Genomic DNA, 26,547 nt, shown 5'->3' on the forward strand with positions numbered 1-26,547 from the left:
CCCTGCACATCCACTTACTGAAGCAGAGACACAGCAAACCACACACTTGGTTTGCAAGTTTTAACCCCTGCTTTGCTGCCTTCAGATTTATTTTCATTGTAGATATACTGAACATTTGGTCAATTATTCATTTAGGTTGGTGTCAACATAAGAGGACTTTGTTTAATTGTCTATGAAATATATTCTAGGCTAGCTTTACTTGTCTGTACACTGCCACTGTTACTGCTAATAGGCCACACTGCTACTGTCACGATCCCACTGTTACCATTACCTGTGTGTTACCAGGCTGTACTTCCTTTGTGTTGTGTAGAACGCCTCATGTTGCCAGATTTCATCATTTAAGTATATATTTCCCTTAACCAGCATGATACTCAAGGTTGCTTTTCCTGTTTGTTGGTATAGCCAGCCATGACCGTTGTGGTCATGCTCATGTAAGACATGATGATAAAAAAAGAGAATACTACATTATTTTATATATTAACACCTTTCTAAAACCAGTGAGCAAGCATTCAGTTTATTGTGTTAGCATGCTTGTTTTTCACTGAATAACTGGCAAGCATGTGTGTATTTATCCTCCCTTTGCCAGACGGAGCTGGAGAATATTGAGGCGACACAGGGCATGTCTTCAGAGACAGCAGTCACCTTCCTGTCTCGTCTCATGGCCATGGTGGACGTACTGGTGTTTGCCAGCTCTCTCAACTTCAGCGAAATTGAAGCAGAGAAGAACATGTCATCAGGAGGGCTGATGAGGCAATGCCTCCGCCTGGGTGTGTGCTAGTTCAATGTATCTTTCAATTATTATTTCGTTTAATCGGTTAGTCTATAAGATGTCAGAAGAAATTCCCAGAGCCTAAGGTGACGTCTTGTCAAGCTGGATACACAGAATTTGTCATTTTTGATTAAGAAAATTAATTAAGAAATTATTGTAGATTAGTTTTCTGCCAATTCATTAATCATGAATTAATGCCTAATATGGGTGTGCATTGCAATAAATGTGTCATAACAGACACCCAAGAAAACATAAAAGTCACTCAAATTGTGTCAGATTTTACATTTGATTTCGGAGTCATAAACTATTAAACTCTTATCTTCTCATTTTGTGCATCTCCTTATCTATAATAGGTCTTTGATTGATTGAAATTGATATACTGTATATTGCATGTTCATTTTGTGGTATTGTTCTTGGATCGACTGGACATACCCTTAAAACAAATACATTTACGCATCTGTAGTACATCAAAAAAGAAATGCTATGCCATGTAATAAACCCTATGCAGTATAAAATACTTACAGGTTTAATCTGTACCTTTTTGTGTCCATCAGTATGCTGCGTAGCAGTGAGGAACTGTCTGGAGTGCAGGCAGAGACAGAGAGACCGAAGCTGCAAATCCTCCTTAACCAGCAGCAAGTCACAGGACAGCCTCCACAGTGCCTCCACCACCAGCAAGGTACCACACACACACGCACATACATCAAATCCACATCCTGCACACAACACTTAAAATCTGACACGGAAACATGCATATGTATGACGCACCACACTTGACATTCTGTCTTCCATATTTAGCAGGATCCAGACAGACTCCTGCAGGATGTAGACATCAATCGTCTTCGAGCTGTGGTTTTCAGGGATGTGGTAAGTATTTGTTTGTGTGTATTTTTTAGTGTATACAGTATGCATATGGGTACAAGTGCTTGTGTTGTGTTAACTGAATAAATGTGTGTGTGTGTGTGTGTGTGTGTGTGTGTTTTATTTTGCTGTAGGATGACAGTAAGCAGGCTCAGTTTCTGGCGCTGGCAGTCGTCTACTTTATCTCAGTTCTCATGGTATCCAAGTACCGGGACATTTTGGAACCCCAGCGAGAGATTGGAAGGTCCACCAGCCTATCAGGGAGAAGCATCCGCCATGAAATTAACTCCCCAACCAGTACAGGTGATTCTCATTTTTCTTTCGCTGCAATATCCTCAATATTAGAGAGTAATCTTGGATGAGCTGGTGGTGACTCATCATTGTAGCATTTGTACAGTGAATACTGACTTCAGATTAACAACAATACCTTTGTCAAGGATATGAGACAATTGAGGATGAAAGAGAGAAGGACGAAGAAAGAAGGGTATTACTTGACAGATAAATAAAGCTTACAAGCAGTAGGAAATAGCTGAGATTGAATAAAAACAGACAATACTGTATGTTGTGGAATTGTTTAGCAAAGAGAAACTCTATTCTTTTGCGATTTGTGTGTGTTCATCCAGAGCACCCATCCACAGCCTTCTCTGACCGTGACAAACAGACCCCCACTCCCGTGGACGACTCTCCCCGGGCAGGCCTCCCACACACAGACTCAGGCATCGGAGAGGAGGGCCATGTGGCCGGATCCTTGAACGGCTCGGAGATGGGTCTGGGGCTCGGCCTCGGCCTGGTGGGGAGAGAGACGGACAGAGACAGGGACAGAGACATGGGAGGAGGGGGTGGGGGAGGAGGCACAGATCTATTGTGTAGTCTGTCAGATGTTAGGAGGTCACAGGAGAGCCTTCTGGATTCTCCTCACAACCCCAACTCCAGCCAAGCCCCGCCTTCGTCTATCTCCAGCATCAGCCAAACAAACAAAGGCATCAATGTCAAGGTTGGTCTGTTTGACCCCCATTCATACCTGGCTGCTTGTATCCAGATATGTCTAAATTTGTGGATAGAGTTGATAAATGTTGTCCAATGTGGTCAAGAAATGCATATGCATTTAATTTTACTGATAGCCCATGCATCCTTCAGTACAAATATGGTTTGTGTGATCAAGCCACATCTGCATTTTTATCTGTGTAGTTGTGGTTGGATAACCTGAGAAAGATTTTAATGCCATGTCTGAATAGAGTCAAGATCTTTCCACATATTCAACTTTCAGTGAGGCTATTTAAGGTTATGTATCATTAAAACATGCCCACTGTTCTTACTCATATACAGTCATAGTTTACTGCTGGAAAAAAGTTAGTTGTTCTCTATGTTGGATTTTGTCAGAGGCAATAATAATGTTTTTCAACGTAATAAATATTATAGCCTACACTGAAAACAAAATGTACAAAGTTATGGTACGAATTAGTCGAGCCATTAAACTCCTTACAGCTTGTGTCCTGTAGTCACCAGATGGGTTGTTCTCTCTGAAATGCAGGAGATACTGAAGAGCTTGGTGGCTGCTCCAGTTGATGGCGGGGATTTGGGACAGGAGTCTGGGCCAACACCCTATCACCCAGATCCTGCCCTGAAGACACACCCCATGCTGCCCATGCAGTTCCACTCCTTCGACAGGTCAGTCCTATTTACTGTTTGACCTACAAAAGGCAGAAAAACAGACAGAGATATCAGAGTCAGTACAGCCTGAAACATCCATCAATGAATCAATTTTTCCGGCCAATACTGATCTTTTGCTGATGTGTTTTAGTGTACTGCTATTTGTCAAATTGCTGTACATCAGTTTTGGAAAAACAGTGCACACAAACATCAATCAATTGATTAGTATTTAGAAAATGACCTTCCCCTTTGAACAGAGCTCTTTGAATGGAAACATTTACAGGCTTACATAATGTGGTTTACTTGCCAGCAGTCACATTGATTTCTTTAGTGAAAATCCAATAATGCACAGATAAGAAGGGGAATTCTGCTCCATGGCTTGTTTGTAGGAACACACTTTTAATGTGCACTACATAGACTATAAAAACAGAAAAACAATGATTTTTTTTTTTAGTGGCAGCAATACCATGTTAAAGACACAATATGTAACATTTCTGCATTAAAATGTCTAAAAACGACCATACCTATGTTATATATTTTATGAGTTGTGTTCTTACACTATCCCAAATGTTTCGACCAAATGTCAAACTCAGAGAAATCTGTTATTTTATTTTCGGACACAGAGCGTTTCCTTTAGTCATCCGTCAGTGGTGTCATATAACCTCTCACCTTCTAGTTACTCGTAACTTCCGTCGAAACACGGCACCCAGATGATATGTTCAGGAGTAATTGTAAATCATACAATGTGACAGAAAAAAATACTCATAACTACGGTGGCCGGGAAGTGCAATGCAACATTACAAAGAATGAAACACTTTTACATTTTGGAAAACAAAATAACATTTTGGAAAACAAAATAACATTTTAGAAAACAAATTTACATTTTAGAAAACAAATTTACATTTTGGAAAACAAATTTACATTTTGGAAAACAAAATAAAATTTTGAAAACAAATTTACATTTTGGGAAAACAAAATAACATTTTTCGAAAACAAATTTACATTTTAGAAAACAAATTTACATTTTGGAAAACAAAATAACATTTTAGAAAACAAATTTACATTTTCGAAAACAAATTAACAAGATGCAAAACACTTTTACCAGTCCCGAAACAAATTTACAAATGACAGATTCTTCACGGAAAGGGAATGTACCACATACCGGAAGTGATGAGGTTTTGTATACATGTCGCCTTGACTACGGCAGTTATGGATCGAATGCGTCAATAGAGCCGCCATCTTGGAACAGGGGAGGCACTGCCTTATATACTGTCTATGGGCCGTCCTTAATGCATCAGCGTCAATGTAGGCAAAAGGTCTAACGGAAATAAAATCACTATAAATCGTCAAAATCTCATGCGATGTTCTAGTTTTTTAAACAAAAAGACAAAGAGACTAATTAATGTGTTAATACAAAGAATATTTATTATAATCAGTTCACAGATATGAGTACAAACGGAAACTTCACCCTTCTGAACTAAGAGGTTCTGCTTCAAAGTGAAGTTTAAACAGACTGAAATGTCCAGGCTCACTCCCCCACTAATGATTCATTTATTTCTGCATGTATTTATTTATTTAACGAGTCTTTAAGTCGTGTTTCGTCGTCCACAGTCCGAGTCCCGCCAGACTCCCTTTAGGAAACCTGTGATTTAAACTTCAGCAGGCTGTGACAGTCCGCTCCGTTCAGTCCTGGATCTGATTCTCCCGGGCTTCCCTTCCCTCCAGCGGGCCCAGCAATACGGCCTGGGTCTCCAGCTGCGTGGTGTCGGTTTTGGCTCCCAGGAATGGGCAGTGAGCTCCAGGTCCTGCAGCTGCAGACGGACTCAGCTGCCCCCTGCTGTAGCTCTCGATCCGCCGCGGCTGTCATCGTTTCCCTGTGTTTCCGTCAGGTCCGGGTCATATAAAAACTCCAAACACCGACCACACGTAAAGTCACCATAAACTTCATTCCGACGCCATATACTCACTCACAACAACACAAATTGACTGGCGCCCACCAACAACACCTCATCACTTCCGGTATGTGGTACATTCCCCTTCCGTGAAGAATCTGTCATTTGTAAATTTGTTTCGGGACTGGTAAAAGTGTTTTTTTTTTGCATCTTTGTTACTTTGTTTTTCTAAAATGTTATTTTGTTTTCCAAAATGTAAATTTGTTTTCTAAAATGTTATTTTGTTTTCCAAAATGTAAATTTGTTTTCTAAAATGTTATTTTGTTTTCTAAAATGTAAATTTGTTTTCTAAAATGTAAATTTGTTTTCCAAAATGTAAATTTGTTTTCTAAAATGTTATTTTGTTTTCCAAAATGTTAATTTGTTTTCCAAAATGTTATTTTGTTTTCCAAAATGTAAATTTGTTTTCCAAAATGTAAATTTGTTTTCCAAAATGTAAAAGTGTTTCATTCTTTGTAATGTTGCATTGCACTTCCCGGCCACCGTACATAACCGTAATACTGCTTTTTTTTTGCCACACAGCATAATTTTGTGATTGATTACATGCCACTTTGCAACACAGTAATACAACAGAGACCTTATTTATTGATACATATCAATATTGATCCAACTTAACGTTACTATGTGCTGGTTGACAAGTAGCTAACGTTAACGGCAAAGCTTGGTGGATAGTCAAGTCAAGTCATTTTATTTGTATAGCACATTTAAACGAACAACTGTTGACCCAAAGTGCTTTACAGGTAAAACAGGGAAGGCAGAGACAATATGCCTTAAAAATACATAATCGCATGTGCGAGGCACCATGAATACAAATAGGCAAAGAAAGAATTAACAATGCAACATAGAATAAAATAACAAAGGAACAATTTTTTTGTAATAAAAATAAAATAAAAATAAACAGGAATCAAGGAGAGTTAAAAGCAAGAGAGTAAAAATGCGTCTTCAGATTTGATTTAAAACTAGCAATTGTATTACATGATTTGATATGGGGTGGGAGGGAATTCCAGAGTTTGGGGGCTACTACAGAGAAGGCTCGGTCCCCTTTGGTTTTTAGGCGAGGGGACCTAAAAACCATTATAGGGTTAGCTACAACATTGATCAACATGCTTATAAAGTTATTTTTAGTATGATTGTTTTGACCATGGTTAACAGCACTGGTCTAACCCACGAATGAGTTCACCAGTAACGTTAACGTTAGCTGTATAGATAGATGATTAATCTAATGCTAATTTAGCCAGCTAGCTAGCACACTCCGGTCTGTCTGCCTCATTCCCCCGGCACAGAGAGACTCAGTCGGGATGAGAGCGGATAACTGCCCCGGGACATATAACTAGCTAGTTACCATTAGCCCCCAGTCAGCTAGAAGCCAGACACATTCATTACAGCAATCCCCCTGGCCAGCACTTAACTCAAGTGCCTGGTGCTTACGACGCTGCGTCGGGAAACGGACCATATCAGACCCAGCCAGTCACAACAGCGGCCATCCAAACGTTAGCTAGCTACGTCTCCGTTAGTGCTACCGGTGTCTGTGCCGAAAATCTCCTCCCTGCCGAATTTCTCCCCCCTTCGCGTTTAGCTGTCTTTTTGGTTAGCTAAATTAACCCGACAAAATGTGGGTTAAGCACCAAAACGAAAAGTTAAGATTACAGAAAAGTGAAGGGGAGATCATTCCGGGCAGCTAAGAGATGTTCGGCTGCTGCACAACAGGCATCGAACGTCCTCGCATTTTGTGTTTTAGCTGCTGGCTAATGTTACCTTGCTGGCTCACTAGCTAACTGGTCATCTAACAATAAAAATCAAATCAAGAAAAACATAATTATGTTGGGGAAACTGCAGCTATTTTATTAGAATAACATGAATAAACGTTACTAAACGTAACGTGAATAAACTTGAATGGGTAAACTCGTCCGTGAACAGATGCATTCTAACCAGCGAAGGTATTTAAGACTAAAAACTACAACTCCCATAATTCCACGCAACTTCCCAACGTCATCAAAAGTCTGTGTTTACCATCCATTGTTTTGGTTGAGAGACCCCTAGCGGCAGAAAGTTACACATTGTATGTTTAATAAATCATGACTGAGACTGTTGATTTTATTATTTATTCCCATTTTTGTCGACTTTAGACTGTCAGACTAAAATCTTATAGGGATAAAGCTATTGTCGCTGAATAATAAAGTTGTTTGACATGACAGGACATAAACAAAGTCTGAAAAGGTTAAAATGTTCTTCTCTTGTCTAAACTGTTAACATATAGACTCTCTCACTGAGTGATGGCCTGCTTATATTTCCTGTGCAACACTTAGTCTCCTTGATCCTGTTCTGTGGCAGTCCTTGAGAGCTAAGTTATTGATTGAAGACAGTGTGCATAATAGATCACGAATAGCTCCATATCTATCTCCAAGATGGCCACCCGATGTATCTGTCTGACCCATGCAGACAGGCTTGATACATCTTATCCATATAAATGAATGGCAAATACATAGTTACTAACAAACGGTATTTTAATAGTTTTTAAACAGATATGTTAGTTTGTCTAAACATCACTGCTGTATTACCCATACTTTTGAAATTTAAATGCACACTATCCCTAGTTTTTTTGTTACAAGTTTATAAGAAATAGAAATAAATCAGATTTTATTGTGCTACATATTGATAAATGCATATATGAATTATATTAGCAGCACCGTTTTATGTTTCTGAAAATGTTTTACAACAATTAAAAACTGATCTATAATCTGAAATAGTTATTGTGCATATGATAGTATTTCAAATTTTAGAAAAGCTTTTGATTTTAGTTTGATAACTATATTTGTTTGACATTTAAGATACTCCCTGATGTTGATATTGACTGAAGCTTCCAATAGTCCCATAATATTCTTTTTAGCTCCCGGAAGTTGTTGTTGAGTTTGAAAACAAAGAATGAAATGATCTTGTGATTTGGAGACACTCCTGGACACTGTAAAAACAATAAGGATGTGTATCTTAAAGGTTTGTGAAAAAAACTGTTTAAAATGATTACAAGTATTAGAGGTTAAAACTATTCTTATTTGGTAAACAAAGGCCATATTAATTTTATAGGGTTAGGATTTAAATCCCAAAACTGACTTCACAGGGTTAAACAACTGTGTAACACGTTTAGGTGCTCTCTTTATTATTATTATTATTATTATTATTATTATTATTATTATTATTGTCATCATCTCAGTGGCGACTGAAGTCTACTGTACATTCATCCTCACAGATGTTCTCACACACTGACCAACACCCAGAGCCATGATATCACTGAGGAGCATTCGATGAAGAGTATTGTGTGTGTGCAGGTTTGTCTGATGCCTTTGTGTCTCATCTCTTACAGGAGTGTTATGGTTCCAGTCAAAAAGCCGCCACCTGGCAGCCTGTCAGTCAACACGGTGGGCACGCCCACCACTAGTGGAGCGGCCACTCCCGGCAGCACACCCAACATTTTTGCCGCTGCGACAGCAACACCCAAGAGCATGATCAACACTACAGGTGATAGATAACACACAGATGTAGTGCACTTATAAAAACACATGTTCTTCACACCCACTTCTATCAATTTAACTCCTGAATCTACTGTATATCTTTAGATCTTTTTGCCCACATTCATTTTAGCACTGGATCTATTATGCATTTAAGGAAAGGCAGCAGACACACACCTGCAGTTTGACGAAGGTGCTTGTGTGAAAGGCCTCCAGCAATTCAAAGGCTGCTCCATGAAGCAGGGCTGAGTTTCTTCTCTTACTAAAAACTATTTGATGCTTTACTCTGAACAAACTATTAACAAACCGAACAAACAGTACCAGCAGATGCTTTCATGATTAGTTTTAGTTTTTTTCCAAGGGTGGGATCCAGATCAGTGGAGTTGCAGATAGGACAGCAAGTGTAAGATATCCTGGCCACCAACAAGAAAGTTAATTTCATCTCTGATGTCGGACCATGTGCCTTTCACATATTTGGTACTCCATGTCGGGAAAAAAACAGATGCAGAGAAGAGCATGTATTAAATATTCTTTGACCCAAAGAAGAATAGAATAAATTGATAACAAGATAAGAATCAATTACACATCCACTGACCATTCATTGTAGAAGAGTGGATTTGTATTCAAGGCTTTGACAGCCAGTCAGACTTATTGGACTGTATCATACATGCATAATGGACAAGGAATGGATTTGTTCCCCTGAATGGATTCTGTATATTGATTGCAAAGCTATTTTCACAAATGGGGGGCCATTACCAGAAGACAAGCAGCAGCACGTCCGGTGAAATAGTATCCAAATTGAATTTGGTCGCAACTGACCGGGACATTAATACATTTCCTTTATTGTTATCCTTCGTGATTATCTTGGTCATGCTTGATTCATGTTACAATAGCACTTGTCTTATTTTTCATCACTCTCCCTCCTCTCTGTCCTGTCAAGGTGCCACAGACTCTGCCTCTTCTTCCTCTTCCTCTTCTTCGTCATTTGTTAACGGTGCTACTAGTAAGAATCTGCCAGCTGTGCAGACGGTGGCACCCATGCCAGAAGACACAGTGGAAAATATGAGGTCAGAGCTCTCAACATGGCACCGCTCTTCATTCACTTTCCTCCCGCTCTTTTCTTTGGCTTTTGTTTTTATGTTGATTTGTCTGTTTTTCTTGGGTGCCTGTCGTTTTTCCACTTCATTCCTGTCCCTCTTTCACTTCACACTTAGGTCTTCATCCTTCCCAAAGAATTCTCACTAGCAGCTCACGCTCACAGTCATAATTGATATTATACATTAGGGTTAGATTGGGGACAACCGGGGTGCACCCACATGCTTTTTGATGCCTAGGTGAAAATACCTGATTAGTCATTACATCTTTTAAGAAAGTCAGGAGCAATGTAGATGCAACATGTTTTTCCTGATGTGTTAAAAGTTTAACCAAATCTTAAAGAAAAGACAAACATGAATTGCTAATTTGGTAGTTGCACTGCGTGACAAATGACTAGAAATCAAAAGTCACAAAAAACTGTTGAGTTATCAGCCATAAAAAGGATATTGGACTGATCCGGATATTGCTCTTTAAAGCTGATATTAACTAATAATATTAGTTTTCTGAAAGCTAGTAAAACTACTTAATCTGTGATAACTCACTCACTCACATATGTTTTGCTCGCATGCACACATACCACCCACACATCTCACTCAGTCTACACTATGGTGCTTTTCATCCCTGACATGGCAGCTGTGTTTTAATGTCACAATTACAATATACTGTAGAGTATGAAAATATCAGCAATCCCAATGGATTACTTGTTTAAAAACATGTAAATGAAATTGTCATGAACATAAATCTGTTTTAGGTGTGTTTTAGTATTTTGTATAGGCATCTGACACTCGCTAATAAAATATAAGTTGATCTGCGATATGTTAGTAATTAGGAAATACCATTACAATAAGAAATAATATATAATTCCTTTTTAGCCGTTTGTACTGTAACATTTCTGTCAATGTACTCTCTCCTTAGACAGTTTGTTATGATATGTGCAGTTAACGTGTGCTTCTGAAAGTGCACACGCATGTGAGAGAGAGCGTGCGTGCGTGTGCATGTGTTCTTTAATCAGTGTGCATGTCTGTATGTGTGTGTTTGAATGTGTGTGGTTTGTATTGCAGTTCCTATTGTGAGGTGGCGCAATGTGCGCTGCGCAGCGGTCAGACGCCCCCTGAGCTCAAGTCTTTTAGCTCTCTGGCAGGCTTCCAGGCAGCTCCCCGAGATGCAGGACAGTGTTTTAGGCAAGGAGATACTCGTCCACCCCTTCCCCCTCTGCCCCACCTCCACCACACACCCTCTGCTACGCCCAATCCACTACTTAATGTTCCCAGAATGCCGTTGGGAGAGCGGACAGACATCTTTGTTAACAGCTTCAACAGTTAGCATCACTCATATTTTTATATCAGCACAGTCACTTCTGGCATGGCCATCTGCTCACACTAACCCCACACTAAAGATCAGACCTGAGTCAAACTGTCTTTGCAAATAACTTGTAGCAACAGTTTGCTTAAACCGACTCAAAATCATGTTTTAACCTTTATTGTAACTTATGTAAATGTCACCCATCTGCTACCTTAAGCAGCTTAAAACCAAATGAAGATTTGTAAACACTAGTGACCCAGGTCTGTTTCAGAAGTCATATGCTTAGGCTGAGAATATGCACTTCACTGCCATCATGGCTCCATATTTTAGTCTACTTTGCTGTACTCTTCCTGCCTTACTTTCTCCATTTCTTAACTGAACATAGAAAAGAAAATTATTTTACTCTGCACTTGATCTACTCCTGTGCACACACAAAATCACTAATATTAAGATGTGTAGCAAGTCAAGATACAGTTTGTACAATATTTTGCAGTTTAAAGTTTGGACACTTTTTTGTAGGTTTAGCTTTTATTGCACTTCCAGCTTCACCCATTTCACAATGCTAAGTTGATTAACAGTTAGCTTTAATAGTGCCATCAACATTTTCTTACAATACTAACCCAGGCATAGTACTTCCATACCAAACCATCATTACATACACTTTAATTCTGTAAATTTTTGTGTCTTCTGTGTCCATTTCAAACATGTTTCTATTTCTTTCTATTTAACGTCTCTAAGCTTGCCTTTTCCATCTCCTCTCCTTTGTTATTTGTCCTCTCCTTCCGTTTTCTCTACTCATTTCTTTCTTGCATGTTTTTTCGCTCCCTTTCTCACCTACTGTATACAGTATCCCCAGAGTTTTTCCTCACATGCTCCTCTAACCTCATCTGTATGTTGCTTATTTTATCTTCACTCCTATTCTCTTCATCTTCCTCTCACTTATTTCCGCCACAGTATCACCACCAAGCTGGAGCGCGCTCTGGAGAAGGTGGCGCCCCTGCTGAGGGAGATTTTTGTGGATTTTGCTCCCTTCCTGTCCAGGACACTGCTGGGTAGCCATGGGCAGGAACTGCTCATAGAAGGTACAGGTGCTGTACACGGCTCCTTTTTCTATAACTGGCGTCTCTCTGTGGAGTCTCCCCATTCACTGTCCCTCACCGCGATGTTTGTGTATGATAAAGACTGAGAGAAAAAGAAACGAGTGAGTGGACGAGTGGATGTATTAACTGTGTGATTAGTTGAGAGTGAGTGAATGAGTGGGTGAGTGTCTTTGAGCTGGCTGCTTCACTCATTCGTCAAGCAGGTATGACGTCACAGTATTTTGCACTATTTTCAAACAGCTAGCTAGATGATGACATTTGAAAATCGGATTACTGTTTGTTCAGTGTTAGCATTAATATGGTATTACAGGTTGTATTGAACGTGATGCATTCCTCTCTCTGCCCACCTGCTTCCTGGCGTCCTGTTTTCGTGATCCACTGTCTCAGTGTTGATTTCTCCCTCTTCTCCCTCTTCTCCCTTCCTGCTCCTTCCCCTCCCACCCCTTACTCTCTACTTTATCATCTTTCTCTCTACTGTTTGTTCCTGTCTTCTCTGTGGCATGGTTTTTATAAACTTGACTACAATGACTGTGTACAATAGCAGAAGCCACTGACACTACAGTGTCTTCTTTGATGATATTTTTGTCTCTCGTGTGTGTGTGTGTGTGTGTGTGTGTGTGTGTGTGTCAGAGAGAAAGAAAGAGAGGCTCCTGACTGTGCTGTATTTCTTTGTGCTGCAGGTCTAGTGTGCATGAAGTCTAGCACGTCTGTGGTGGAGCTCGTAATGCTGCTGTGTTCTCAGGTTGGTAACCCCTCACTGTCTCTCTATTTACTGTCCTCACACATATCCATTTTGCCAAAAGCCTGAAAGAGTCATCCTTAATTTGTCAGGTTTCTTACCCATTCTGAAATATTTTTGGACACATAGTCATCAGCTGAGTCCGTTGCACACAGGAAGCTGTCGAGTTATTGATCTGCCCTGTGAGGCAGGGTTGACTATGTAATGAGCGCATTGCGGATGTAATATAATATCAACTTATATGCATCATCACACCATAGTTTTTCCTCATCAATATCAAGGCCACAACATTTCTTTTCCCCTGTCAATCACATACACTTTCATGACTGGATTTTACTTTTAAGAACAAAATTACATCACAGCGGCATCACAGCTTAATCTATTTAGAATGTTATTGGGCTCATTTATCTAACTTCCATTCAAAGTAACTATCTCTATTTTTCTGATTAACACTCAAAAGACAGAGTAACAACAGAGAAGCACTTACCAATACAGAGCTTTCTCCTGATAGCGTAGGTGACCAGTGTTCTTTTTCTTTTATATTATGAAGTTTGTCTCCCAACTATTGTCTGTTTCATTGGCTGCCTCTAAGAGCTCTTGTCCTGAGAGGAGACCCTCAGTTCTTTGCTCTTTCTCTTCTTTTTCTTCAACTCTGCCACCATGGTCTCAGTTTTCTTCTCTCCTTTTTTACTGCTTCATCTTCAACCGTACCATCAGACACCTCTGCTTTTCTGGTCCATTTTAACTCAGCGTTTCGGTGGCATGCTTTCATCTTCTACCACTCTCCACACTGCCCTGTCTTCTCACCACTCCCTCTCCTTTCTCCTCCCCTCTACTCTCCTGCCTAGCTGCTCGTCAGCATGTATAGTATTACCGCCGTTTCTGGCCTTGTCTGCCATTAGATGCCCAGGAGAGCGAACCCTAGCCCAGATATCGATCCTCTGGATGGAAAGGGTGTAACAGGAGATGCTCCCACGTGTCCTTCACAGCCTTAAGAGCTAGTGGAGCTAATGGAGCTCTGATAGCTTGAGGTTTTCAGCAACACTCTCATTCTGCTCAGAAGTCTCCACTCTAATATGCACAGACACATAAAACACTCACACACTCTTAGACGGGTGCATTTTCATTGACACTTAGAAAGCTCTTTAGATGTTTCTTCATCCTTATTCTGTGCAGTCTTGTTCTTGTGTACCTTTACACTGGTGATGGTAGAGGATGGGCCTCTATATTTTCTCTTGAATAAAGCTGTTTCTATCTCTCTATTTATCCATACACATTTGTGAAGGCTATACCACGTATACCCACACAGCTGTGGTATGGTTTGTTTTGTTTGTTTTTTTAACCATAGACAATCTACTGTACATTAGGCCATTGTGAACAGTGTTGTAATTGATAAGCAGGACTGCTTTATAGCCATATTGAATTCTCAGGATTTAGTGAGTAAGTATCTTGATTTCTTATGTATTTAATTCACAGATTAGCCAAAAACAGACTCAGGGCCCTATTTTAACGATCTGAAACGCAAGTATGAAACTCAAAACGCAAGTAGCTTTGTGGGCGGATCTCGGCCGCTGTTGCTATTATACCAGCGGGGTAAATGACTCTTGCGCCCGACGCAAATCTAAAATGGGTTGGTCTGAAGTAGCTAGGTGTGGTTTGGGCGTAACGTGAAAATAACCAATCAGAGCGTCATCTCACGTTCCCTTTGAGAGCTGGCGCGCTTGTTCCGTGGCGGATTACTATTATGACGGCGGATTTGCCTGGCGCACGCCAGCGGGAGCTGTCCGGGATGCGGCAAAGTAGTAAATGCCCGTCTTGTCCGGGTGGCGATGTTGCTGCGGCCTCTCTGGCGCATCTCCTCAAGTCTGGAGAGGATTGCTGCAGCCATGAAGCGTGGGCCTCCAAACGCACCACATGCTCCTGTTGTGCCCCTTCCTCCTCCCCCCACTCCATCTGCGTCCATCCGCTCCATCAAGAGCACATCGCACATTGCCACTCCCGGACCCTCAAGTGTCCAATCCCGCCGTAGTTCAACATCATGTCTCCTTAAGTCCTCTAATATTTCCTCATTTATGTCATCAACACATCCATGAAGTTTTGTGTAAAACACAACAAGCCACAAAGAATGCTGCGACTTTTTGAGGACTGTAGTGTAAAGTGCCTCCTGATCTATCCAAACACCTGAAGCGCATTTTCAGTAATATTTTTCCTTGTAATCATGTATGGTTTGCAAAAATGGGAACGCGTCCGTGTAGATGAGGGAAGCAAGGTGTATGCGCGTAGTGCGCACGCCAAATTATGGCCAAGCATGCGCCCCTAAAATAGCATCTGAATAACGCGCCACTGACTTGGCTTGAGTGGCGGAATTGTTTTCTGAAACTGCAAAATAGCGCTAGGGAATGTTTGCGCCTGAACACGCCTCCTCTATTCGTTGAACCGCCCCGAGCGCAAATACATTCCCTAATTTACCGACGTGCGTCTGTGGAGGGATAAGTCCGCTGTGCGTCGGGTGTTTGCACCCGACGCACAGCGGACTTTTCATGATACATTTCATGATACATGATACATGCGTCGGTGTATAAAGTCAATTGCGCTGGGTGCAAGATAGGACCCTCAGACTCAGATTCAATCTGGCAATGACCAGGTTTTCAACTACATTTCCAGAAAATGTATATCATTATGAAATTACATAGGCAGTGATAGTTTTATCCTCTACACTTAGGAGTGGCAAAACTCCATTCAGAAGAACGCTGGACTGGCCTTCATTGAGCTAATCAACGAGGGAAGGTAATCCATCACACAGACTGATTATCACCCCATATAATTCACTGTGATTCTCACATTAAAAGCAACCGTGTTATCAGTGCACACAACTAACGGGAATGATAGAGCTCTAATGAGAACCTTGCCAAGATAAATGCACATTGCCATGTGTGTTCAGTAGGAAATCGAATCATTACATTGCAATTAAGTGTGCAGTTGATTTGTGCTGGTCTATTTTCAGTGCCTGTAATCTTGTTTTTTTTATTTGACTCCAAATGGTATTACACATAATTAAAGGACAACACAAAAAAGACGCTACTTTTTAAACATACTGTTTTTTACTGTACCCATCCATACATAAGCTTTAGCAGCAGATGGACCAGTCTTATTGATATCATTTAGAAAAGGTTGCCATATTGATGGAAACTTGCTTACATTCCCTTGCGTTGACAATTAGATTTTTTCTTCTAAATGGAGGTGTTGCTAAGGCCTGTAATGTTTGTCGCTCTCTTTACTCCTCCACCAGACTTCTCTGCCACGCCATGAAGGATCATATTGTGCGTGTTGCCAACGAAGCAGAGTTCATCCTGAACAGACAGAGGGCAGAGGATGTACACAAACATGCTGAATTTGAGGTAAACACAAAGCACCACTTGCACTGTTTGTCATGATATGTGACATCATTAAAGCCTGCGGGTTAAAAGCTATGTGAAGGGGCTAATGTGTAATGCTCATTGTTGTTACGGATTGTCACCAACAAATACCAATTATTTTGTAAATTACTACTTCCAATTAGTAAATTTAAACTGATTTCCTGTGCCTATGCATCAATAAGTGTTTCAGGAGGACATACTGTACAGCAACTGTCTCCTCGTCACCACAATCTCCTCATCTCTGACAGTAACACTCTTTGGTTTCTTCCTACCTCCCACTCTCCTCCAGTCTAACTGTGCCCAGTACGCTGCGGACCGGAGAGAGGAGGAGAAAATGTGCGATCACCTCATCAGTGCCGCCAAGCACAGAGATCATGTGACCGCTAACCAGCTGAAACAGAAGATCCTCAACATCCTGACCAATAAGCACGGAGCGTGGGGGACAATGTCGCAGAGGTGAGCAGGAGATGCGAGGAACTGCGTGTCAAATTATACTCGGGGACATTTTTTGTCATTTGTCAGCAGACGTTACACCAGTTGAGTGCACATGGAACACTCCTTGCATATAATGAGAAAATGGCATCAGTATGTGTAGTCAATAGGCGATTTGTTAATTTTTAACAGGGGAGACTGACCTGGTTCATTTTGTTCACCCGTGACTAGCTGACCGCCCCATCAACGACTCTTTTGGTTCTGTATTTTTTAATAAGTCAGCACCTTCCACCATGTTTGGAACATATCACTATAACACATTACCACTGTATATTATTGCTTTTATTTGTGTAAAAGTAGCATCATTGAAACCATAAATTCATGAAGCCAGTACAATAGCTTCACATCACAGAATCAGGAAATCTATTTCAAGTTTTCAGAGTGTGGATATGATCAGTGCTGAAATATAGATATTCATAAAAGATGACATGGTCCGTGTAAAGCAGGCTTCATGAAACAATCATGTCTTAATAAACATAATTAATCGTACATCGACTTCAGCACACAGAGACAGCTGAATCCTAACAACGTAGCTGCCGGGTAGCTGTGAAAGACTCTCACACAGACACACATTAAATCAATGATTGCTCGTTATTCAGAGCTGCCTCCAGACTTAGGGAGGACACGTGATTTATTTTGAGAACATGTGACATGCAGCATCTGAGGCCTGTCTTCCTCATGTCACTTTTGATTAAGTAAATTGTATGCCACAACTTGCATGCTGTTAATAAACACTGTTTGCACTCACATGACAAGTTAATTAAAGTTAAATTGCATCTCAAGTGCTCTTTGTTCACATTAGCATAATGCTTATTGAAAATTGCAATCACACTTGATGTCTAAACCTTGCTTTTCATCTGTTTTTTCATAAAACACCTTGGCTCTATAGGGTAGATCAGTCAATTAGATGTTTTTCCACTCATCTTAAAGCCAGTTATTGGTGTTTGCAGAGTTGGAAAGGCTTGTCAAACTCACCCCTATGGTCAAATACTACCCTTTAACCCAATAAAGAAGAACCTTTTGACTGTCGAAAATTTGTTCTGGAAATTGCCAGCATAAATGTCACCTGTAACTTCAGCTTTAATTCCAACTTTCTTGTCCTTGAAGGAAAAGTCACAAAATGCACACCTTGTTTTCCTACCACAACAGAAGTGACTCCTTTTTGTTCCTCCTCTTTTATGTCTTCAGCCAATTACATGACTTCTGGCGTCTAGACTATTGGGAGGACGACCTGAGGAGGAGAAGGAGATTTGTGCGAAATGCCTCTGGATCCACTCACGCCGACGTGTCACTCAAAGCTCTGGAGGACTACGGTCAGTAATGTGTACAAATGCAAACATGTTGTATTTGGTCAATATCTGCTTTTTGCATATACCCAACCCTCACATGCACACTTAAAAACACCTTTAAATAGGTACAGAAGAAGATGAGGAGGGACTTAAGTCGAAGAAAACATTCCGCAGCCAATCCGTGGTCACCCAGAACCCAGAGGCGGAGTTAATGCTGGAAGGAGACGATGACACTGTCAGCCTGCTGCAGGAAAAAGAGATTGATAACCTTGCTGGTAAGATGCACTCACATAAAGACACACACAGTCACCATGCTACAGAACGACTGAACAGTAAACTGTCTATGACTCTTGTTTTTAGTACGTTTCCGTCCAAGACTTTTTACCTCCAAAGGCAAGTCATTTGAAAGTTTTGAAGCTGCACTAACCATCCGGATGATTTATCGGACTCAATAAGATTAAATCATAATTTACTAAAAACTGATGCAAGACTAAATACCTAATTTAATCCAGTTTCTCTCTGACTTCTGACACACCCGATGGGTTGTTTAAATAGTATGTAAAGTAGTATAAACAAATACATAATCAATCTTAACTAACCTGAAATTACTATATTGCAGTATGTGTGCCATTTCATCATATATTGTGTGTGTGGGTTAGGGTTACCTGAGTAATACGTGTCTTCTTCCCCACACCCCAGGCCCTGTGGTTCTGAGTACTCCAGCTCAGTTGGTAGCTCCAGTGGTGGTGGCTCGGGGCACTCTGTCCATCACAACTACTGAGATCTACTTTGAAGTGGATGAAGAGGATCCTACATTCAAGACGACTGAGGCCAAAGTAAGCTGGCATTCTGTATTATTAAAAACAAGCAAACTTACTTACTGCTTTTCATTCATTGATCCAAATCATTTGGGATTGATTTGTCTATAAATGTATAGGCTTTTCTTTATGTTAAAATATTTTTTTCAAAGGATGTCCAACCTCAACAGGTACTGGCCTACTCAGAGGGTCTACACGGTAAATGGATGTTCAGTGAGATCCGAGCGGTGTTTTCCAGACGCTACCTGCTGCAGAATACCGGACTAGAGGTCTTCATGGCCAACAGAAGTAAGTCTGCAGATTTCTTATTGTCTGCACTGACATAGTCACATGTATTAATTTCTCAAAACTGTACAGTATGCACCTGCTACCAAAAGTCTGTTAAAAGATCCCAGCCACTGATAGTATTTATTGATTATCTGCCATAAATATGGTCGTCAAGCCTATAAACATATAATAAGTGCAAAAATACCACATATGCAAGCAGTATCTTTTTTCCACTGAAAGTTCAAGTTCAGCACCATCATTAGTGCAATGTTTAGAAAGAAATGGTATTAAAAATAGATATCCAAATGATGTTTAAAATGTGGCTCTTAGCAATATGTAAAAAGTAAAAAAATGAAGTGAAAATATTTGTAGGAGAAAAAGAATGCAGTAAGACCTATAGTATATTATAGCCTCTTTATGTATCTGTATGTTATTCCTTCAGTCTACTATAGTTCAGAATGAAGAGCACTAACACTGCCTGGGCTCTAGTCTTGTCACAAATGCCACCACTATACAGTATATTGTACTGCTGTTTGGTACCTGTTCAACATTAGTCGTCATGGTGAGTGATTGACTTTATGTTGTCTATATGCTCTTGTCTCTTCCTCTCTCCAGCGTCTGTGATGTTTAACTTCCCGGACCAGGCCACAGTGAAAAGGGTGGTCTACAGTCTCCCACGGGTCGGGGTAGGAACGAGTTACGGCCTGCCCCAGGCCAGGTAGGCGCAGAGTATAATCAGCTGGTCCACCACTATTCTGAGTTAGTGAGGTATTTCTTAATGGTGTGATAGAAATAAACTTGTGTGTGTGTGTGTGTGTGTGTGTGTGTGTGTGTGTGTGTGTCCCAGGCGGATTTCCTTGGCCACCCCTCGTCAGCTCTTTAAGTCGTCCAACATGACGCAGCGCTGGCAGAGGAGAGAGATCTCCAACTTTGAGTACCTCATGTTCCTCAACACTATTGCAGGTAAAGTTCAATTGCAATCAAATTCCATGAGCTGTCAAGTCTCTTATTGTGGATCTTATGTTTCCTTCATTTTCTTCCATTCTTTCTACTGTGTGATGACATTTTCTAGCTTATTTGCTGTGGAGAGTGTCCTAATGTGACCTTATCTGGTTTCTCTGACAGTTTCTGTTGTGCTGTGTTGTTCAAAAATAACGCACAGACAGAAACGACAGAAATTTCAGACTTCTTTGTATTTCTCTCAATGTGCATGAATAAAGAACTAAATGTATAAATAGACTTGAATGAAGAGACCAGATAAAGGACCTCGAAGATAAGATAAACCTTTGTCAGCTCCAACTCATCTGCAGTTTGCATAGCAACAGTCACCAGTATGACCTGTAAATACACATACATATAAAATATATGAACAGCCACAATGACAATAGACAAATTGGTAATGAATTGTAAAATAATTATTGCAGCTAAACATTTGCTATTTTATTGTGTTTATAGGTCCTTTATGTACTAGAAAATATCCAATTATTAATACAATACAATATACATACACACACACATATGTGTGTGTGTATATATATATATATATAATGCACATCTAGATAAATGACAGCCATTGAAAATGCGGTTAAACACCTTAACATATGCTGGCTTGTAGCAGATTGTCAACAGCTTGTGCATTTATGCCTCTCTCTGTGTTGGGAACATCTTTTATCACACTAACATACAACCTTGGTCGGTGTGATTGTAATACCAGTCTGGCACTTTAATCTTTACTTGCATCAGCAATTAATTAAAGGTTTGAGCCATATTTATTAGGTGTGGAGGTGTTGAAGCCTGAAAATTGGTAGCACCAGTGCTGTAAATCACTTTTTTTTTACACTTTAAATATTATAGCATGTATTTTATTTTTTTAATTTTTTTATGTAAAATTCAAACTGACGTAGTAATACACAATAAAGCATTGTTGTAACAGTGTGGGACCATCTCGTGACACAACTATAATGGATCAATGTCATTTTTTCCCTCTCCCATCCATCTTTTGTCCCTTCAGGGAGGACCTATAATGATTTGAACCAGTACCCCATCTTCCCCTGGGTCTTGACCAACTATGATTCAGAGGAGCTTGATCTGACTCTACCTGGCAACTTCAGAGACCTCTCCAAGGTTAGAGCACCCCTAACACTTAATGCACTTTTTTTTTTCTTTTTACAATGAATAGCATGTGTGCTGCTTAGAAGATGCTATAAACCCAAATTAAGGGTAAAATACTGGTCAAGCCGTACCACTCAATATACCAAGGCTCAGCAGGAATCTCTTCTTGTTGCATTTCCACTAGTTAGAGTAAGAACAAAACAAAGCCACATAACACTGGGTGTAATTTCCTGCTTTCCCTCCTCCTACAGAGGATCAGAATGAGCATGCGCTTGTTAGTTTTATTGTTCAACTGTTGACAGTTTTAAATAATGTATGACAAGAAAAACTGCATGTATGGTTTCTTGTGTAATCCTTGACTTAAGCCGGTGTTTTCTCCGGTTTCTTCCAGCCAATCGGTGCACTGAATCCCAAGCGAGCAGCGTTTTATGCAGAACGCTACGAGACGTGGGACGACGACAGCACACCTCCTCACCACTATACCACCCTGTACTCTACTGCTCATTCAACACTGATGTGGATGCTCAGAATAGTAAGTACCTGCTGCACTTTACACACTTACAGACTTTAACCTTTAGCCGCCGCTTGAGCACACAGGAGAGACCCAAGGATTCTGTTTTATGAATTTGTCTATTTGTATGCCCGTAGGAGCCCTTTACCACGTTTTTCCTCAACGCCAACGATAACAAGTTCGACCATCCGGAGAGAGCCTTCTCTGGCATCGGCTGCTCGTGGAGGAACTGCCAGAGGGACACGGCTGATGTCAAGGTAACTATTCCTGAAAATAAATACATTAAAATGAAATACACAATAAGTACAGTTTCAGAGTTTAAAAACATAATGTTGCTAGTCATTCTAGTTTTAATTCTCTAAATGTATGAGGAGTGTCAATAGCCACTTGAAGACATTGACACACGTCTAAAGCCCTGGATCTCAACCTAGGGAGCAGAATTTTCACATGAGGCAGAGACATACAACATGCGGTCATTTTTTGGTGGTTTATATGTGGTTTTTGAGGAGAGTGAGCAGGGAGTGTTTTGAATTAAAAGTCAAAAATAGTACTTACAGTAAAGCAATTCTATTTTTATGAGGTTGAAACGGTTAATAGCTGAAAGTATTTTTAGCTCTGGAGGAAGTTATTAAAATATTGGTGACAACAGCTCGTATGTGTGTCCGCTTTAATATTTTATATCTGCACAGATTTTGTAAAATCAATCATAATTTTAGGAAGTAATCATTTAGTTAAAATAACCAATGTGTTTCTGTCATGTCCATCAGGAGCTGATTCCAGAGTTCTACTACCTGCCTGAGATGTTTGTTAACAGTAATGAGTACGAGCTCGGGGTGCGTGATGATGGAGTCTCTGTGTGTGACGTGGAGCTTCCCGCCTGGGCCAAGAAACCGGAAGACTTTGTCCGCATTAACCGGATGGTGAGGGACAGTCTTCTTTCCTGAAATATAAAAAGCTAAAAGAAATGTTAGTTGTCTCTGCCTTTAAATCCACTTGAGAGACACTGAACGTATTCTTGACTCTTCCCTTTCTTTCTCTCTCTACACCCGTTACTTGGACCAGGCGTTGGAGAGCGAGTTTGTGTCGTGCCAGCTCCACCAGTGGATTGATCTTATATTTGGTTACAAGCAGCGAGGGCCGGAAGCAGTCCGAGCTCTCAACGTGTTCAACTTCTTGTCCTATGAGGGAGCAATCAACCTAGACAATGCAGACGCTGTGCAACGTGAGGTCAGTTTCTATGACAACACATCACTCTAGTTTGACTCACAAATGTACAGTATTATTACAGTGCAGAAATGTCCCCCTCATGAGTTCCTCAAGCTGCCTTCAAGATCATATGGCAGCATCAGATTAATGTAATGTATAAATCTCTGAGATAAATAGTCACTACATGTTTTTGTCTTATGGTGGAGAAAATCGTTTTCCCTAGGGATGAATTCAAATTACAAGCAGTACATGCAGGTAGTTTAGAAAGAATACAAAAAAGACAAACATGCATATTTAGGGGGGGTTTATGTTTTTCAAAAGTTTGTAACCCCATCTCTGTCTCTCCGACTGTAGGTGATTGAGTCCCAGATTCAGGCGTGTGGTCAGATCCCCTCCCAGCTGCTGATCGAGCCACACCCGCCTCGCTCCTCCGCCATGCACCTGGTGAGAATACCTCGACATCCTTAGCAAATTGTATTTCAGTTTTAAGTTTAATAACAGTATTCTCCATATATGCTTACAAAAAACACCAAGTCAGCTGTACTCACATATTAGACCTCAGCTGCGACCTACTGAAATGCAGTACATAACAGAAGTATACATATTTCTTTTTTGCACGTCTTTTTTTTTTTTGCATGTTATTTTATTGAGATGTTGTTATTTTGAAAATGTTCACTTTGGGAACAGGAAAAGAGTTTTTTCCAATGTTTCTCTTTTTTTATAGACAGGTTGAGGAGTTTATTTTTCATATTTACAACATATTTGAATCCCTATATACCAGTTAAGAGATTGTTACATACAAGTGTATGTAATGATGTTTTAGTATCTCTGTCCTTCCTGCTACCCTCGGCAGAACGAGGCCTTCGTGTCTCCACATCAGAGCCATCCATGTCAACCCAAACCTGTCAGTCCTGAACCCCGACCAACCAGTGCCTCCACCTCCTCTCCTAGCCCTAGAGCCACCCTCAGTGTGTGTACCTACTCTGACCCTGTGCTCCCACTAATATACCTTTTCCCTACCTCCCCTTTGTCACATCTGTTCTGTCTCTCCCTCTTCCTCCGTCTCCATTTCCCTCCTCCTCTCTCCCCCAACCTTCCCTCCCCGCTCTGGTCTCCTCTTCCTCTCTGTCCCTCTCTCTTTCTCTGTCTGTCTCACCAGTGTTTCCTTCCCCAGAGCCCACTGATGTTTAAGGATCAGATGCAGCAGGATGTCATCATGGTGCTCAAGTTCCCCTCCAACTCTCCCGTCACTCACGTCGCAGCCAACACGCTCCCCCACCTCAGCATACCGGCAGCCGTCACCGTCACATGTAGCCGGCTGTTTGCCGTCAACCGCTGGCACAACACAGTCGGTGAGTGCACGATAAAGGAATCCTCTACAAAATGGAATTTAAATCTTAAAATTCTCAGTTATACATATTTTTAATGTTACACAACTTTGAAGAATGGAACATGACATTACATTAACAGTATACAGTATTGTTATTTTAGCTAAATTGAGGAACTTGAGAACAAGATTTTCATAATAGGGCTGAAATGATTACTCTATGAATTGTTAAGTCAAGACACAGAAAATACATCAGCTACAATTTTCATATTTGATATCAATTAGTTGTTGAGGTTATGTATGATGATTTATCAGACAAATGCTATTTAAAGACATCACTGTTTGTATGAAATTGTAATTGGCATTTATAACAATTTTCAGACATATTTTAGACTAACTGAATAAAGGATTAGTCAAACATATTCATATAAATTACATAATGAAAATATTATCTGTAGCTATACGATTAAGTCTACTTTATGGAAGTCTGTAGTGCTTATAAACCCAGTGAGATGTTAGTTCATTTCAGTGGTAGTTATTGAGGCGATTTTGATTGGATTATTTAAGTGTTTGTTTACTCTTATTTTTAAGTGTTGACATAAAAATATTTGTTAATTAAATCCTCAATTAACCTTTCATGACCTCATTAGCACAGCGGGGAGGTTAATGAATTGTGATAATGTAATTATAGGGATCATAAAGCAGCTCAAGTGACTTTTCTTATTGAGGCTTTTATTTTTCTAACATAAGCCTGCATCAGAGAGCACTCGACCAGGGGATTATATGAGAGGTTGTGGTTCAGCATTTATCCTTCTCTGTTTTATGATGTGTGAATGTACGGGTGTGTATGTGAGACTGTCTGTAATGTTTGATCCTTGTATCCTTCAGGCCTCCGTGGAGCTCCAGGATACTCCCTAGAGCAGGCTCATCATCTCCCCATTGAGATGGACCCTCTCATAGGTCAGTGCACAAAAATCTTTCTAGCAGATTTAATTGGTTTTATGCAATGATAATATTAAGGACACAAGAGCGGTAAGTAAAAAAAAAAAAAAAAAAAAGGGGATTAAAAAAAAAATAAATACGACACGCGAAAAAAAAAAGGAAAAAAAAAAAAAAAAAATACAATTTAATTTGATAGCTTGATAGCCTTTTACACTTAGATCTACTGAATACTTTTTGTGCTCCCATGTAGCAAACAACTCGGGCGTGAACAAGCGTCAGATCACTGACCTCGTGGACCAGAGCATCCAAATCAACACACACTGTTTTGTGGTTACTGCCGACAACCGCTACATTCTGGTCTGCGGCTTCTGGGACAAGAGCTTCCGTGTTTACTCCACTGAAACGGGTAGGTTTCGTAGTATTTATGAGACATGTTGAGCATTAAGCACGGTAGAAATTAAATCCAGTTTTAAATGCGGATCATGTAGTCATGCATTTGCAATTTTATTTAGATTTGTGTTTAGATGTATTGATCTATAGAAGATTTACAGTATAACACTCTTTTTTACATTTGCACCTGGGCATACGGTACATTTCTCTATTTATCGGTCCAGAGATTTATTGATTTAGATTTAGTGACGCTCTAGTCACTAACTAGCTTGTTTAAGTAAAGCAACCATGGCCTTCAAAAATCTTTGTAGAGCGCACAAACTGACTTAGCCGTCTTCCTCCTTCCTCTCCACAGGAAAGCTGACCCAGATAGTTTTTGGCCACTGGGATGTGGTGACGTGTCTGGCCAGGTCGGAGTCCTACATCGGTGGAGACTGCTACATCGTGTCAGGCTCCAGAGATGCCACTCTTCTTCTGTGGTACTGGAGTGGACGACACCACATTATTGGGGACAACCCTAACAATAGTGAGTGGTGACATGGTGGAAACAACATGTTTTAATGTTTGCCTATCTCACTGTTTACATGAGTAGGTTCCTACTTCAGAAAACACTACAGCTCCCAGAGGTTGATGGTGTCTCTAACTTTGTTTTCTCTTCCAGGTGACTACCCTGCTCCCAGGGCAGTACTGACAGGACATGACCACGAGGTGGTGTGTGTGTCTGTCTGTGCAGAGCTGGGATTGGTCATCAGTGGAGCTAAAGGTTTGTGAGTCTTTTATTATGGCCTGTCTGGGCCTAAGAGTGA

General features: G+C 40.4%; 1 protein-coding gene across 26 annotated transcripts in view; it reads left to right on the plus strand.

Annotated features, from left to right (window-relative positions):
* nbeaa (neurobeachin a) overlaps window positions 1-26,547 on the plus strand; it is a 96,933-nt gene that overhangs the window by 67,809 nt on the left and 2,577 nt on the right. For 5 of the 26 annotated variants that reach the window (XM_039776890.1, XM_039776902.1, XM_039776903.1 and 2 more), the window contains 32 exons: window positions 587-767; window positions 1,324-1,448; window positions 1,568-1,636; window positions 1,765-1,933; window positions 2,254-2,624; window positions 3,162-3,298; window positions 8,591-8,745; window positions 9,676-9,802; window positions 10,892-11,011; window positions 12,087-12,220; window positions 12,913-12,974; window positions 15,694-15,758; window positions 16,261-16,369; window positions 16,677-16,843; window positions 18,068-18,192; window positions 18,294-18,443; window positions 18,529-18,561; window positions 18,868-19,004; window positions 19,139-19,274; window positions 19,869-19,971; window positions 20,101-20,216; window positions 21,265-21,377; window positions 21,757-21,897; window positions 22,014-22,133; window positions 22,644-22,796; window positions 22,939-23,103; window positions 23,437-23,526; window positions 24,242-24,434; window positions 25,298-25,369; window positions 25,602-25,757; window positions 26,097-26,267; window positions 26,403-26,504. In XM_039776890.1, coding sequence (XP_039632824.1) covers window positions 587-767; window positions 1,324-1,448; window positions 1,568-1,636; window positions 1,765-1,933; window positions 2,254-2,624; window positions 3,162-3,298; window positions 8,591-8,745; window positions 9,676-9,802; window positions 10,892-11,011; window positions 12,087-12,220; window positions 12,913-12,974; window positions 15,694-15,758; window positions 16,261-16,369; window positions 16,677-16,843; window positions 18,068-18,192; window positions 18,294-18,443; window positions 18,529-18,561; window positions 18,868-19,004; window positions 19,139-19,274; window positions 19,869-19,971; window positions 20,101-20,216; window positions 21,265-21,377; window positions 21,757-21,897; window positions 22,014-22,133; window positions 22,644-22,796; window positions 22,939-23,103; window positions 23,437-23,526; window positions 24,242-24,434; window positions 25,298-25,369; window positions 25,602-25,757; window positions 26,097-26,267; window positions 26,403-26,504 — 4,267 coding nt within the window. The remainder of the gene's footprint in view (window positions 1-586; window positions 768-1,323; window positions 1,449-1,567; window positions 1,637-1,764; window positions 1,934-2,253; window positions 2,625-3,161; window positions 3,299-8,590; window positions 8,746-9,675; window positions 9,803-10,891; window positions 11,012-12,086; window positions 12,221-12,912; window positions 12,975-15,693; window positions 15,759-16,260; window positions 16,370-16,676; window positions 16,844-18,067; window positions 18,193-18,293; window positions 18,444-18,528; window positions 18,562-18,867; window positions 19,005-19,138; window positions 19,275-19,868; window positions 19,972-20,100; window positions 20,217-21,264; window positions 21,378-21,756; window positions 21,898-22,013; window positions 22,134-22,643; window positions 22,797-22,938; window positions 23,104-23,436; window positions 23,527-24,241; window positions 24,435-25,297; window positions 25,370-25,601; window positions 25,758-26,096; window positions 26,268-26,402; window positions 26,505-26,547) is intronic. The other 21 variants (XM_039776899.1, XM_039776914.1, XM_039776901.1 and 18 more) reach the window with 16 other exon arrangements.

The sequence above is a fragment of the Perca fluviatilis genome, chromosome 16, assembly GCF_010015445.1.
Source record: "Perca fluviatilis chromosome 16, GENO_Pfluv_1.0, whole genome shotgun sequence".
Classification (NCBI taxonomy): domain Eukaryota; kingdom Metazoa; phylum Chordata; class Actinopteri; order Perciformes; family Percidae; genus Perca; species Perca fluviatilis.